Here is a 16,825-nt window from a genome sequence, read left to right as displayed (position 1 = left end):
TTGTAGATTATTGGCCTGCAAACTGACTAGGCCTAAAACCTGAACAGCATCTATAGAGGATTCTCAAGCTGAGACAGGAACCAAAAGCACAAACTAGCTAAAAGCTGTTGTTAAGGCAACACCTCAGCAGAATCACACGGAAGCTTTAATTCAGGCAAAAAGGAAGAGCTAAACATCTATTGAGTGCATCTACTCTGCACCTCATTGTTACTTTTGTTTGGTTTGTTTAATGTTCAAATGTTCTGGGGGGTTTTTGAGTGGCTTTATGCCATAATTTAAAAAAATGCTGCTTTGATTCTTTTTATTTTATTAAACTTTATTTAACCAGGAACAAATCTAATTGAGATAAACAACCTCCTTCAAAGGAGCCCTGGCCAAGTGGCAGCAAAGTTACAACAGGAACAGAAATACATACAATTAAATGACAGGTACATAAAAAAAATATATAAAGTAAAACAATGACGATAATTGAAGCTATTTCAAATTCTTTTTTTTTTCAACGTTAAAACATTTAAGAATAGAAACTTTCAACTCCCTTTTGAAAATTTACAGTTGGTAGGATGAATCCTCCTTCCTGACATTTTCAAATGTTCTTTCTTTCAGAAAATAGAGAGGCTGAAAGGAGAGCTTCACCTTCTGGATGCAGAGAGCAAACAAAAGAACAAGCATACTTTTTTTGTTGATTCCAAAAAAGAAGGCAAGTCCAAGTTTTGTAGAGATAAAGATTTTATTAAGGGACGCATGGTAGATAATTGCTATTCACTTAGAACATGACTGCCAGAGTTGGTTATGCAAGACTTGTTTTTTGAGGTTTTATTTCTATGTGTGCGCCCTCAGTGCAAACGTTCGACCTGGCAGGTCATCTTAACACCGCCCCAGAGCTGGTGGATCGAGTGTACAATAGACCAACTCTGCAAACACTGGAAACTAAGACCATCAAAGGAACCATGGAACCAAAAATCATTCAGGTTAGTTGTATTTAAAATTTAAAATGCTCATTTTTTTTGTTTTCTTTGCTAACGGCTCCTTTCAATTTCTTGTTAGGTTTTTGGTTGTTAATTTCTGTGTTGAGCCCAGAAATGGAAAATTTTCTTCTGTTTGCTTCCCTTGTAGAAACTGGCCAGACAGAGAAAGCACCAGTATAAAATCCTTTCCCAGAGGATTGACAGAGAGAGGAAAATGTTTGTTATCAGTCAGAAAATTCAGACTCGTAAAGATCTACAGGTGAGTGTCTTAAACACTTGAATAGTAATATCCAAATCATTTCTATTCTTATGTTTGTTTACTTTGGCCTTAGGATAAAAACAAGAAAGTCAAGGTGAGAAAGGAAACCCAGAATTCTGCTGCTATTTACAAGTTTGAGTCCAAGAGGAAACGTTAATGACAAACTGTGGATGACTGACAAAATATGTTTTGGGATAAGAGGTCGACAAAATAACAAACCCAGCCACCATCCCAGCAGATAAAGAATCTTTTCCAGCAAATTGTTGCATTTTTCCTCCTTTTTTTCATATTTATGTAAACATTTTAGTTTCTATTGAATAAAAACAATGATGTCATTCATGCCCTGGTCATTCTCTCAAATGGGGTTAAAATATTTTGTTACCAGTAGGGGGCATTGGTGTTCTGTGAGCAGATAAATGCCATTATTTTTTTTTTCTCCCAATCTTGACTATAAGAGGAGCCCATGGTGTTACTTTTTTATTTTTTAATCTACCAGTTAAACCCCTCAAATGTAGTAATAGGATTTGGACATGAAGTTTTAAGGCCTGAATTGGAGAACAGCTCTCTGCGTCGTTCAGTCCTTACAGGTGTAGTTATGCCATGTTGGGCTAAACATCTCAGAAAACTTTAAACCAAGTGTATTTTTTTTTTTTTTTTTGAGTGTTGTTCAGATATGTTAAGTAGGCAGTACCTTACAATGGTATTTATACAGGTAGAACCTTTTGCTATATAAAAAAAATTTTGGGGTATTTTCCTTGGGTTTTATAATGGCATAGCCAAAATTGAACAGGGCTTTTTTTTTAAAGTTAAAAATCTGGAAAAAAAAGTTTTATTCCTAAATTAAATCCTGTGCAGACAAATATCTAAGAAGTAAATTATCCTTTTTACTGTGTGAAAATAATCTGCACAAATGGAGCTGCTCTGTGAAGGGCTATTTTTTTATGGTTCTTTCGTTTGTTTCTGCTCTACTTGTTTCTACATGGTTGAGGTCGTTTTCATTAGAGGTGAATAAACCACTTCTGTGTGGGTTTGGTCATCAATGCAAGCAGCCCAAAAGTAAACAGATGATATTTAACAAACCACTCTCTGGCTTCATTTTAGTTTTCTTTAACTACAAAGCACAAACCTATTGGTTTGTGGGCCATCTTTAGACAGCAGTGCTATATTCCTTTAAATTAATCAGAATATGCTTAGACTCAGTTTTGATTCCTTCAAATTGATCAATTTCCTTCTTGTAACCAAGTAACACAACTTAAGCACTATGCCAAGCAATTCTAAAGATGACCCTTCCATCCAACCAATGGCATGGTAGCTTGTACCTCTGGTTTCTTCACCTTCCATGCTGTCTACAACAAGAACACCTTCATTGGTATAAACAATATCTGCTGAATCTGAACAGCCTTCACCCTTACGGACGTCATTATGCAAACGAAACTCCCATGAATGATGGGATGTAAAACCAGGACTACAGCCTTCTGAAAAACTGCAAAAAATGCAAGTTACACAAATGTAGGGACTGGGTGAAGTTCTCCCTTAGAAAACCCGAAACATGAAGGTTTATACATTTGCATGTGTCACGCAGAGCATATGTGAAGAAATTGTTTATTTTTGTCAATTGCTGTGAGGTGGGCTGCTCCCAGTGTTCTGTCATGCAGTATTGTCAGAATCAGTATAGGTCCAAATTTTCAGATAGGACTGTGAGAATGTCCTCTTTCTATCTCCTTCCTTATTGACAGTTTTATTCAGATAGCACATATGAAGGTGACCGCTAATCCACCTCTGTTTTGGCTAAAGTATTCTTACCGATTTGCCCATTTAGTTTTGAGGATGAGAGTATCAGATATAGCAAAAACAAGGGCAAACATTTCAGTCTTGAACAATTGGGAGAAATATATATCTACCTTCAAAAAGCAAAGCTGCACCTGCAGCTATAAAACACTAAATATTAACACCACACTGTTAAGCATTGTATTTTTAAAAGAATAAATATGCTATAGATGTAGTTAAAGTAAAGCAGCTTCACAAGGGTACGCATTCATACAGTAAAATTACCATTTAACTTTATGTGTCTATCATTCTATGCATGGAAAAGGTTTCCTACCTTCAACCTGAGCTGAAGATCTGGCTGCCAGCAGCAGATCAGAGTGAAGCTACTAGTTTCAGCAGCTTCATAAGCAGAGCTCATCCATCAGCTTCAGCAGGGAGACAGTGAAAGGGAAGGAAGTAAAGAGGGCATCAAATGCTCAGGATTAGTTAAATCAACAAAATGGAGTGACTGAAAGCTAAAAACCATGTCATCTTACCTGTGACAGTGGAGTGATATTAACATTTAAAGCTAATTTTATAAAGAAAATGCTGTAGAGATTTTTCTTCAATGTTCATGTGCTCAATCACTCTTTTCAGACCTTCTCTATCCTGCATGCATTTAATAAATCACATTCTCAGCCTGACCTCCGATACTGCGTCACAATGCTGAGAGAGCGAGCATGGACCAGGACCCCAGGGCCCACTGTCCGTAAGCTGAGGGGGTGTAGGTCGTTAAGAGGAGCCCAGGGGTCAAAACACTGTGTGCGCAGTTCCGGGACCCCTCGCAGACTATGCGACCTGAGCACAGACGAGCCTCTGTCCCTTCTAAAGCTCTCCTTTTTTTCTCCTTCTCCAGTGAAGGGGCTCTTACACTGGGGCGCAGTAGCAGAGCTCAGGGGTGGGCAGAAGATGACCTTCTGATTTTAAAGATATAGACAGGCATTCCTCTATTGTTGGAGCCCACATAACTCATTTGACTGCTCGCATAGGCCGTCCTCCACTCCCATATGCCATCTCTAAAGTTAATGACCCGTGAGGTTTGTTAACGAATAGTCACATTTTAAATGGGAGCTGGAAGTGGAGTACAGGGTGGCAGTTCCACAGCTGCAGGGTATGAAACTGACCCTGACACTGTTGTAGAGTGAAAGTTTAGCTGGTTAAGAGGAAGTACGGAGAAATATGACATCAAACAGAGGCCCCTTTCTTTCAGCAACTAGCAACTGGGTTGGATGAGGACCCATTTTTATTATCCCACCGTGCAAGATAGTAAGGGAGGTATAAATAAACTTCCATTACCTCTCATTGGAGAACTGCAACAAAGACTGTTATTAAGACTTGGCTTCACCGAGTCTTACATTGAACTATCTGAAACCTCTTTTTAATATTTCTGAGACATGTACTTTCTGTCGTAGAATCCTAAGTGCACACAGAACAGCTGAACTTTTCTACACTCCTCACAACTGTACGCTTTGGTTTGGTGAGACAAAGGTTTTGCTGTTTTGTTGCAAAAACAGCATCGAACTGTAGGAAAGCATCTCGTGTTCACTGTTAAGCATGGTGGAATGTGTGTGATGCTGTGCTTCTGTTTGTCTTTCAATGGTTCTGGTTTCCTTGCAGAATGTGTGGCGTTATTCATTTTAATACTTGAACATTTTAGGTTAGAAATAACTTATATCTCCTTACTGTCTTATTTTTAGCTCCCAGAACAAAAACAACTGGTGGGGTAAGCAGGACCAAGAACAGAGTTGTTTTAAGTGAGAGATTGTGTTATTGCAATACAAGCTGAATTAATTTATCCACATTTCTTAAGCAAACCTATTTGCCATTGTAGGTTATATTCAGATTATACTTTATGCTTCTATTTATATTTTTTTTCATAAATGGTATGCACACAAATCCATATCTCTACATTTTTTAACCTTGTGCTTACTCCTCAGAAAAATATCAAGTGCAGCACCTCCACCCAGCTCTTTCACACAATTGCCCTGCATACAGATCCGGGGTTAAGGATGGTTAAGGACAGTGCTAATCGATCCCTCTATTACAGAGAGAGCTGAGGAGAGAGGTAGCCTGGGATTTCAGCATTTGGAGGGTATGTGGGATTGTTGCAAAGGGTAGTATTTATCACTGAATCCCCCCTCTCCTTTAACTTAAAGCTGTGTGTCATGGGGCTTTTGAAGTTGTGGAAAGACAGTAGGGACAGAAGAGTGGGGGAAGGAAGAGGCAGTGTCTGTCTCTATGCCAGAGGGGAGATGTTTGAAGGAAAATCTTTGCGGCCTTGACAGTGCCCCTGATGTGCATGTATTTGTGTGTGAATGTGTGTGTGTTTGGATATCAATGTGTATCTTAGCATGTTTGTGTGGGTTTGGGTGTGCTTGCCCGAGTTAAAAGTCTGGCTTTTTGCAAAGAGGTGGGGATCACAGAGCCTCCTTTTTAAATTGCCGCTAATGAGCCCTGGCTGGCGAGAGGTACTCGAATTGATTAAATTTGCATGGAAGCCTAAATCATGACAGGGGCCTCATAGTTGTGCACCCCACCTCTAGTTGCGCGCACACATGCATTTATACACACAGGACCCCTGCTATGCTCCCACCTCCCCATCAGACCTACAGGGGGTATCTCTCTGCAGGAGAGAGGCCCAGGATGCACCAGGGGGAGGGCGTGTGTACACACTTGTGTATGTTTGTGTGTGTGGTGTTGAACGGGGCGTGGAGCGCACCCATCTGCCTCTGCATTACTGTCAGTCCATCATTCAGGGGAATGCCAGGTTCATGCCTTGGGGACGTGTTCATTACGCTTTAACTACCGGATCTGTCCTTGTCTTGCAGCCTCCTTGTGTCATTGTGTGCCTTAGATTGTGTTTATGTATATTTATGCATATCCCTGCATGCACCACAACAGTTTCTTCACATGATGACTGGTATCTATATAGCTTCAAAGAAATCAGTTAATACAGTTTTTTGTGGGTTTCCCATTGCCCTTTTCACTCCATTCTAATATTCTCAGCATCTTAATCCACCTAAAAACTCAAAGTTTGTTGTGTTTCTCTACCCTTTACTTGTCTAACAGGAACTGTATGACATTGCATGATGAGAGCTGTTTTGCGTGTGCCTCGTATCTGCTCAGAGAGCACTGAGGTGTTAGGATGAATGTGTGCGTACACTGGCATGGGGACAGCTCTTGTGCGTGGTTAGCCTGGGTGATTGCAGTAATCAGATGGTTGTGTTAATCAGAGTTTGTTCGTCAGTGGCCTGATGAGGGGCGATGAGGGCCGCTGATTGTAATGCGATGCTTCGATCGGCATCTCTGACGACTTATGCAGACAAACCGCTAAGAGAATCATTATCATACAGTTTTGTTTTCTTTGTTTTTCCGTTTTGTGTTTCCTGCCTGAAAACAAACAAGCAATACGACAAAACAGTAAATACAGAGAAGTACTTTGACACTGCTTACAGACTCAATGACTATTACAGATATGGTTTTTATTCCAGTGGACAGAGTGGTGTATGATGGGTTATTGCCATCACTGTTTAGGTGTCAGTGTCATTCCTTTTGAATAACAAAGACAGGGGTTGAGAAAGGTTTGGGGGCGGGGAAAAAATGATGTGACCCCCTGGTTTATAGTCTTGCATCAGATCTTTGTCTTCCCCCACAACCTCATCCCCCTTTCTTTTTTTGCGGGAAGGAGTTGCTGACGCTATTATAGCAGCCTCATCAGCCAAGTCCCTACAAGGGCTGATACAAATTAATTAACCTAATTAGGGACTGTGATTGCGGGTGTGATTATAGGGGTTGGGAGCGAAGGGAGGGAGGGATTGGGAAGATGTGGCAGTAGGGATGGCTCATGTAGGTGGGGGTGCGCTGGCAGCCATGGCCCAGGCGATGATGAGCCGGGAGGTGTGGGAGAGGAGCCAAGATGCTCTGCATGGCTAATGAGGGAAGCCGCGCATACGCTGCTCTCCTTTTTTTCTGTTTTTATTTTTTTATACAATCATGTAATTCATATTCTTTTTCACTCTCTCGTAATTTTTTCAATGCCTTGTAAATGTCATAGCTTTTCACTTTTTCTAATATTAAGACTTTAATGTTCAAAGTATTTTATTTGGGCTGTTTTGCATAAGACCAATAAAATAAATCTGATTACTAAGGCACTCATATATTCGACCCCTTTCAATATGATGGTCCTTAAATGATAATAACTAATTGCAGAAATTACCAAGTTAAATAGTTTAGGCTACATCACAACTGGAAAAATACCATAACATGGCCTTAAACCTAAACAGACAAGCCACACCACATATACATGACTCAGAGAAGCAGCCCAAAAAAACAATGTTATAGCTCTAGAGGAGCTGCAGAAGAGCAAAGATCTGTTGAGAGAATCTATCAAAATGATACCTAGTTATGGAAATCTGACCCTTATAGAAACTTTACAAGGATAAACCCATTGTAACTCTATAAGATGTTCAGCACAAGCTACAACTTGTTCGAAGATGGAGAAGGTAACATCATGCCGTGTGAATGTCCACCTTTAGCAAGGACAGAGAAACTTGCCAGAGTTGAAGGAAAGAGTGAAAGAGCTAAATGTCTGTGAATTTTTGAGAGAATGTAGAAGACTTGAGAGAGATTAACCCTCCAACAAGCCAAAGTTCCTTAATATATAACCAAAGCTACAACAGAATGGTTTCAATTTGTCTGAGTTGGAGCAATTAAGTTGCAGAGGGATGCTTGTTATTGCAGCAGTAATTCTATGGAAAAAAGCAGAACATTGACAAGTGATGGTGGGATACATTTGGACCCAAAAAGTTTTGATTTTCTTCTGTTAAATACATTGAAAAACCCTACATGCTTATATCACTTCAGAACTGTGTGCAGCTATATTGTGGTCATCCTATAACATTTCACAGGTTTGAAAATAAATCAAAGTGGTTGTGATGGCAAAATAATAAAAAGGTTCAATGTTTATGAATGGTTTTGAGAGGCTTTTACTCTGTAGGTGTATTTTATTTCATTTTGCATAACTTTCATGGCAGAACATTATTTTGTTAAATCTATTTAGGCAGCCATTTAACGGTCCGGCGAGTGCCAGTCTGCTATGTGTCTGACTGCCCACCGACTGCTGTAGATAGGCACCAGTACCATGTGAGCTTGATGGAAAAGTGGTAGAAGATGGAGGAATGAAAATATCCGTTTAAGTAGCCATGCAGTATGGAGTCCAGCTCTGTTTGTTGGACTCAATATAAATAACAGATATACTTTCTTAGAACAAACAGTCAAATTCACACGTATTTCAAATTCACACATATTTCATCCTTTCACATGAAAACCAAACAACAGCTCAGCAAAAAAAAAAAACAACAAATAGAAACAGAACATACTGCTCACACTGAAGCAAAGTGCATGTTTTGCTTGCATCAGCAATTCAATTTTTTTTAAACATATGCTGAAGGAGAAAAAGGGTGAGAGTAAACACTAACGAATCATTAAATAAAAAGAAACTCCACAGATGAAGGTGTTTACAGCTGTTGTAGTGCAAGGGTTGTAAGAAATCTGTGTCACTCCTTCACTTGTGTTGTCAAATTTTATTATTATTTTTTTGTGTGTAACATTTTGGATTTTGCTGTGAGAATCCTAGGGGTGTTTTTTTTTGTCTTTCTCCATAATTTATTCTCAAATATCTCTTGTCTTACTCTCTCATCAAGTCTTAGCCATAGAGTCAGATGGAGGGATGCAGATGAAAAGATATTAGCAATACGGCATTCTCATATCACTTCTCTAAACTCCAACCCCAGGATTTTGTGCTTATCTCAGCCATAACTGTCCTTAAGGTACTTGGGAAACATGATAGAATGGTTTTTAGCCCAGCAATGTCTAAATCCAACAAAAATAAGATGAAGGCTACTTTAGCCAATTTATTCTACTTAAATAAAAATTGAAGAATGGTAAAGCTAGAATAGCCACCTTCATTTTGTTAAGTACTAAACTTTAAAAATGTAAGACACTGAATCTAATAACCAGGTCATTGGTAGGTTACTGGAGAAATTAACTGTATGCAAGAGGTAATTTAGCCATTTTATTTGGGTGTGTTGGACCAGAGTCATATTGGTAAGCTGCAGGATGGCAGGCCTTGAGTATGACACCATAGTCTTAAGTTTACTATATTATCCATGCATAAATTACATCAAGTAATTTAGAGGAGGTAAATAGTTTCAGCTACTCAACAATCAAAAAACAAAACATAAACTTGTCAGGATTTGTGGAGTTTTTTAGAGGACCCAAAAGCAAAGGCTGAAGGCAGAGATGATTTATTGTCGTTTCAATGGTGAAATAGATGGTAACAGAAAAATAAATCCAGAAATAACAGGCAGGGAACTTAAGAACCAAAACTATGAGATGCTTGGGAGAAACATACAAGAAGAAATGAAGAGAATCTTGCAAAGAGGACCTGCAGAGGAGGGGTTTATATGGGAGACAGAACAATGAGTGGAGTGATCAGCTAATTGGGAGCAAGTGTGGACAGAAGCAGCTAGAAAGGAGCTAAGGGGAAAGTGGAGGGGCAAAAAGGAGTAAACAGGGCTTAACTAAAACTAGAAAAGAACTTAAAGAAGCAAAAGGGAAATAAGACCATTGACTAGAAAATAAACAATGACAAAGTGGAAAACCAGAGGATAGGGAAATGTACTGGAGATAACTGAAAAACCACCAAAGAGGGATACTAGTAATAAGAAGTAAATCAAAAATCATATAATTCTTAACATAAAAATATAGAATAACATAAATCCAACCAAAAATCCCAGAACAGCAGATTATATATATATATAAAAAAAACTAAGGTATACATAATCACAATTTAATTCTTAGTAAAATCATTCAGTGTTGAGGCAGAGGAAATAAAACCTTTGTTGAAGTTATTTTGCCTACCCTAAATTTCTAAACAATTGCACTACTTTTATCCAAGGGGAACTTCTGAAATTGTTCCTTTGTTGACCTTATCTAATCTAGCGGCAGTCTGTGCAACATGTTTATACAAGCTAGCTGGTATATCAAACAAACTCCCACCATGAAAGTTTTAATAGCACAATTCATTGTTATTGAATGTGGCTCAATGTTTTGTGCAGTATATTTCTTTTCTTTTTTAAGTATAAATTTGGCTTGTTAAAGACATAATCAAAATACATTTTTTTAAATGTTTTCTTAGAAATCTGGTTTCCGAACACATGATACTGACTTTAAGGGAAGTTATTTTTGTTTATCTCCTTCAGAATTCCCTGTCTCTTGGTAAGAAAACAGTATAGATAAGCATAAGCCTTGTCAAGTGAAAGGTAAATACTGCACTTAAGGATTCCCCTCTCATTCTGTGGTCAAACCTATGCTTTAATTAAAGCCCAAAGAAAGAAGACAAGTGAGAGCGATAGCCCTGCAACAAGCTGATGCTATCAGGAGTACAGGTAAAACCCATCGCAGATGTCCTACAGATCGTGTGTATGTATAAACAGAGCATATACATACAGTTGTAAAAATGCAGAACATGTGTAGGAATCTGCATATTACACATGAATGCACATGTCAAAAAAAGGAGGATGTTTGTGTGAATGTGGTGTTTGTTTTTACATTGCTTTGAAGGCTAAACAGTTGTAGCGAGGCTGCTATCAGATATTTAGAAAGATTCATTAATATGGATGGGTGGTGAGATGGGACGGATGTTTGTCCTCTAAGAGAGGATGAAAGGAGAATATGTTCACTTCCCTAAAAGATCAATTCAGAGCTCCTCACAGGGCAGAAACAGAGCTCAGGAATGGGGTGGGTGCTGGTGGTAAAGGATGTCGTAAAAATGTCAGAGATTGGATTCAGACAACCAAGGAAGCGCATCAATTTCCAAATATCCCAATATAGCCATGAGCATAGGTTTTAGATTCCTTGTAGGAATATATCAACCTCTGACCTTTCAGTATGGAGCCAATATATGGCAAAGGACAATACCGGTATATAGAGTTGTCTTTGTTATTGCTGTCTAGCTGTTTACTGATTCAATACATTTAGGAAGCTCTTTTAATTTAATAAAAAGGGGGTTCTAATTGATCTCCTTTCCTATATGAACTATGTAACTATAGTTAATTCAGGAAAGGAGGTGGCCTCCTGTTGAGCTGGTTGATGGTTGGCTTTTGAATCTCTGCCTTTTTTTCTATGTCTGCTTCTGTCTCCTTGAACCCCAGTTGGTCTAAGCTCAAACTGAGCCTGGTTCCTTTGGAGGTTTCTTCCTGTTAAAAGGGTGTTTTTCCTCTCCACTGTCGCTACAAGCATGCTTGGTGTGAGGGATTGCCTTCGAGTCAATGAGTCGATGCAATCAGTTGGTTTTCCTTAGATAGAAAATTTTTAATCAGTTTGACTGTATGATCTGGTTGAATTGTCTCTGTAAAGTGCTTTGAGGTGACATGTGTTGTGAATAGGTGCTATATAAATAAACTGAATTGAACTGAAATCATTCTTTAATATTTTGTATTTCTATTATTTAATGGATACCAAAATGCTTTTAAAAAGAGTGTTTTCTTAAAGTATTAATTGATATTTCTGTGATGCCTGGAAAGACTCGTACAGAAGAAAACCAACAATTAGAAAGTTTTATTCACATGAAAAATATAACCTTTGGTACTCAGGTCCCAGTGGAAGATGCAATCATAGAGCATTATGATGTTATGATTGAGCAGATGAATTAGGATAGATACATCTTCCTTCCTGGGGCCTGACATTGGTGTTATACTGAAAGCAGAACAAGTAAGGGAGCCAAATGGAAACGAGGATCATAGTGGAGATGGGGGAGGATGGTTGCAGATAGATGGAGCAGAAATACCATTAGTGGAACAGTCCTTTTAAAGCAGAGTTTTAGATGATTATTGGCCATAGAGGAGGCTTGGACTGGGCTGATAGGGTTGCAACAGTTGAGCTGAGCATCATGGGGCGGCTAGATGAAAGCTTGAGCTGATTTACATATTCCTGTCTGAATTTTTGCCAAAACTTCCAATTGACCCTTTACCAGTACATTGCATATATGTCAGGGAACACTTAATTCACTTGCCTGTAAAACATCAGGACAATGATCAAGCAAAATAACAAAGACCATCAACCAAACCTAACTGATTTTATTTTTTTTTTTTGAAAGGAATGCTAAAACATGAAATAAATTGTTAGGGTTAATTCATTTTTAATACTCTTATGGCTTGTTAATATTTTGACTTTTGCAGATTGATGAATTAGAGATGGGCAGTTTGATTACAGTTTTTAATTTATAGTTCAGAAGAAGTCCTCCGCAGATGCTCTAGATATGCTGTGAAAAAAGGAGAATACCTTCAATGATTTGAATCACATCTGTTCACAAGCTACATGCATTTATAAACTCAAACTGGCCTGAATTATGAAGTAGAAATTTGTATCACCCGTTGCACCTAAAATTTGTAATGATTCGCAATAAATAAATGAACAACAACAGAACTGCAGCATTGAAACAATTGTTCACTTCTTTTAATGTTGAGTTTTCTTCCTTTTGACACCCATCCAACCCACCCTTTGCTCTCTCTTCCTTTAATGTTTTTTCTCTTTTAATAGTTGCAATCTTTCCTCTTAGTGGGTTGAAAAATTTTTGGGTTGTTCCTTTTATTTGCATGATGTAACTTGTGCATAAGGGAAGATATTTTCTCTAAGGCCTTCATAGCGGTGGTCAAACGAGCCCACAATCATATTTTTTATTTGACGCTCAATGTTCAGCCCATCATTGTGTGAGTGTCATGGCCATCCTAACTCTGTATTTGTACACTGTAGCCAACCAGATATGTACAGTTGACACAGGCTGTCAGAATAGAACACATGTAAAGCGGCATGACAGAAAAATTGTAATTTTTTTTACTTCATCAGCACATTGGACTATTTTTGTGTGTAATTTAGGCTGACTTTCTCTGAATGAAATCTATGACACTTTTTAAAGTTGGTGTGTATTATCATCTATGCAAGTACTGCATGTTCAATCCAAGGTCATGCCACCGAGTCCCAGAATCAAATATTAAGCTCAATACAACAGAATAGAAAAGTCAGCAGCAGAGGTTGTTAGACTGAAAAAAAAAAAGGATCAGAGGACAGGGAGCATAGGGGCAGGCTACAGCGGAGTAGTACAATGTACCTTTCAATGCTAATCACTGAGTCATCTATCAGAGTTAATATGTGGGCGCTAAGCAACCTGTACATGCATTAGACCTACCCAATTATCATAATGGGTTCGTTTTTAATATGGTTAATAGGTTGGCACGACCTTGCCCATTCACTGAAAAGGTACATGAACCCCGCTGATGTGGTATGGACATATTTAGAGACTAAATGACCATTAGAGACTTTTAGCTGTTATGTGTCTTAAGTAATGCATGTGGAAAGGGGAAGCTAGATTGAAGGACTGCCTGGTAGATGACAAACAGAAACATTTATGAGATAAAGTCGATGAAATGAAAGTGGTGGAAAAGCAAAAAGAGTGACGTCTGCTGAAGTAAAAGGATACTAGGGCTGCAACTAACCATTATTTTGCAAATTGATTAATCTATTAATTATTTTTTCGATTAATCGATTAATAATCGGATAGCCAAAGGTTCCTTAAAGAGGATTTTTCATAAAATTAAAACGTGTGAAAATGAAACTTTTCCACTTGAGAAGTTACGGACACAGGATATTGACAGACAAATTTTTTTTTTTACTTAAATGCAAAATTTTTATATATTGTTTTATATATTTTTTTATATTATTACTGCTCTAACTGGGTTGCTGTCAGCTAAAGGCCTAATTTACAGTCTCTATAATCCAGTTAACGATTAATTGATTACTTAATTAATTGACGATTATTTCAATAATTGATTAATCATGATTATTCCGATTAATTGTTTCAGCCCTTAAAGATATTACTGTTAGTTTGCTTTTCTAAGACTAGAACAACGTTTTTACCCTTCAGCCATCTTCAGATCTGAGACTGCTGCTGTAGGAGCAGCCTGTGGGCACCAATGGGTGATGTACGTCAGTGTGGGTGCAATGTGGTCCTGAAAGGGCGGCTGGGCACAGAGGAGAAGTGGCAGAATCTGAAATATGTGCCTACGCAAATCCCCGGGAGGGGTTAACATTTTGGTTTTCTCTCAGCCTTTGTGTTGGTGAAAAAATGATCCCAGGAGCCGGACAATAATGTTTTTTATGGGACTCTAAATGTTGAGCTCAAAGAGGTCATTGTGGGAGTGTAATGACCAACACGTGGCCAGTCTTGAACTCCAGCAGTCTTACAGTTGGTCTGGGGGGCAGAGGGGAGGAGAGCAGGTGGGAGTGGAGCACAGAGTCGCCCCTCTGGTTTCTCTAACAAGTCTTCACTTTGTTCTTAAGGAAGACAAGAATCACTCAGAACAAAGTACATGGATGTTAAAACTATGTCAGGCCTGAGTAGACTTGGTCTCATAAACTACTCCAGAGAGATAATGTTTCCCTGTTGCTGATCTGTTCCTGGGGGCCCACGCATTGGTAGCTGGTGAACAATACCCCTTTCCTGCTTCAAACAAAAATCCTTTTCTCAGTCTCTCTTGTCAGATTTTACTGCCTATCTCTCTCCTCTCTCTGTGTATGTGATTTATCTGCTCATCAGCCAGGATAAAAGACCTCACTGTAGTTTTGCTATCCACTATCTTCCTATCCACTTCACAGTGATGTAAGGAAGCTTTGTGTACACTGGATGGAAGGTGTTGATGCGCCTCATTATTAAACAGAAATGCTGTGTCAAGCAAATTAAGGTTTAACTTTGCTGTCAACTCAAACAACAAACAACTCCTTTGGCAAGATCCACCCTTGTTTTTCATCTGGGGCGATCTCTCTCTCTCACGTTCCCTTTTGGGATCCTCAGACAGGGTCAATTCAAATTTATCAATTTATAGCACCTACCTCCTTTTCCTAGCTCCAGTTTCTTTATCTTTCACTACACTTTAATGCTTAGTAAAAGAACTTTGGACTGCTGTGCCTTAGGGACTCTCAGTACAGAAACACATGTGGATGATGTGAGTCAAATCTGGGTCTAGAAAAAGAATTGCTAAAAAGCAAAAGTAGTAAACGGTTGAAGCTCTCCATTATAAAATCCAAAACATAAAATGGTCTGTACATTTGCTTGTGTCACAAAGAGTACATGTGAATAAAATTTTAATTTTTTTCAATTAAGATGGCTGTGTCTATATGTCCTGTCACACAACAGACTCTGGGCAACCATTTACCTCCTATTCAGGGGGTAGCAGCATTGGGTCCCTATGTTAAATGCGATGTCGGCAGGAAGCATTCTATATCCTTTTCCTTCCTCCTTCCTTAGTGCCAGCCCTATCCAGAGAGCACTATTATGCTGTGTGTCCTTAACCATTTACCTGATTTGGATTATCTCAAATTTTCCTCTTTTTGCTTTCATCTGGCATGATAACCTTTAACACAACGATAATAGAAGTAGAAGTATGTATGGTTGCTCACTTGTTTAAGGGGAGCACAGACGGTTGTAAAGTGTTGGTCTGGGTCACATGACCCATTCAGTGATTGGAACAACCCTATTAAGTTACATAAGAAAGTTTTTCAAAGCACAGAGCATCGATATGTGATAAATGTTTTGTATTCACCTGAAAAATCTTTAAGCTAAAACTTGGGTCAAAAGTTCCAGGGTGCTGCTTTAATGTATTTCTGAGCTTTTTATTGATAATTTGTAATCACCAAATTACATAAAGTATATAAAAGCATCTATTTACCAGAGTTGATATAAACACAAATTACTTTTAAAATCATGTTTTCCTGAGAAAATAAATATTTTAGAAGTGGACTGTCATTGTTTTTATAAGGACATTGGAACCAACAGTCCTACTTAGACTTGTACATATTGTCCTGTCCCTGTCTCGCAGTTTCAACTGCTGTCAGATTTAAATTTCCCCAGACACCCCCTGGGAGAAAAAGGAGGCATTCCAGGGCTAGCCGAGAGCCATAGTCCCTCAAGTGTGTGCTTGGCCATCCCCTGGACCTAGAAGATCTCCTGATGGAAGCTTCCAGGGGGCAGCTGAAACAGATGTCAGAGCCACCTCAGCTGACTTCACTTGGGAAGGTCTAATCAGAGACTCTCCTGTATGGCTGAACTCCTCCCTCTATTTCGTAGGGAGCGCCCAACTCTCCTCTGACCTGAAGGGGAAGGTCACCTTTTCTGGTCCAGAAGTATGGCCTCAGACTTGGAGGAAATTATTCTCTGTGGAGTTTTTTGAACACTTTAGTGACTTCAACATGGGTGAAGGAAAGGTCTCGCTCTTAGCACCCAGTTTCTGCTTCCATCACGAAAGGCATGCTGGGGAGATCCTTAAAGTATTCCTTCCACCGTCCAACAATGTCCTCTGTCAAGGTCAGCATCTCCCCGCTCCCACTAAAATGGTGGATGGTTTCCCATAATTGCTTTTATGTTGACCGATCATTCACCATTGTCTCCTTAAACTTCTCCTAGGCCCAATGTTTTGCCTCTGTGATCATTCGTGCAGCAACAAGATCAGCCTCAACGAACCTACTTACAGCCTCAGGACTTCCACAAGCCAACTGGGCTCAAAAAGTCTCCTTCAACTTGACAGCATCCCTTACCTCATCCCTACAATACACTGCGTCTCCAAGAAGATATAAAACATTTAATAAACAATCACTACTTTGACCAAAGTAAATACGTGAAATTCTGCATGTTAATTCTAAAGAGTTTAGGAGAAAGGCTCTTGACACCTAGTACAATTCTTAC

At 38.9% G+C, this 16,825-nt stretch overlaps 1 protein-coding gene across 1 annotated transcript; it reads left to right on the top strand.

Annotated features, from left to right (window-relative positions):
- Positions 1 to 564: 564 nt before the first annotated feature.
- On the top strand, positions 565 to 1,622 carry utp11l (UTP11-like, U3 small nucleolar ribonucleoprotein (yeast); the record flags this gene model as incomplete). The annotated part of the gene is made up of 4 exons (XM_015374737.1): positions 565 to 697; positions 838 to 968; positions 1,114 to 1,224; positions 1,298 to 1,622. Coding segments are annotated over 4 exons (459 nt in total), but the record flags the coding sequence as incomplete, so codon positions are not given.
- Positions 1,623 to 16,825: the final 15,203 nt, after the last annotated feature.

Source organism: Cyprinodon variegatus, unplaced genomic scaffold (assembly GCF_000732505.1).
Source record: "Cyprinodon variegatus isolate N-32 unplaced genomic scaffold, C_variegatus-1.0 Scaffold6, whole genome shotgun sequence".
Classification (NCBI taxonomy): domain Eukaryota; kingdom Metazoa; phylum Chordata; class Actinopteri; order Cyprinodontiformes; family Cyprinodontidae; genus Cyprinodon; species Cyprinodon variegatus.
Note: the sequence above shows the minus strand (reverse complement) of the source record. Positions and strands in the feature narration are given on the sequence as shown.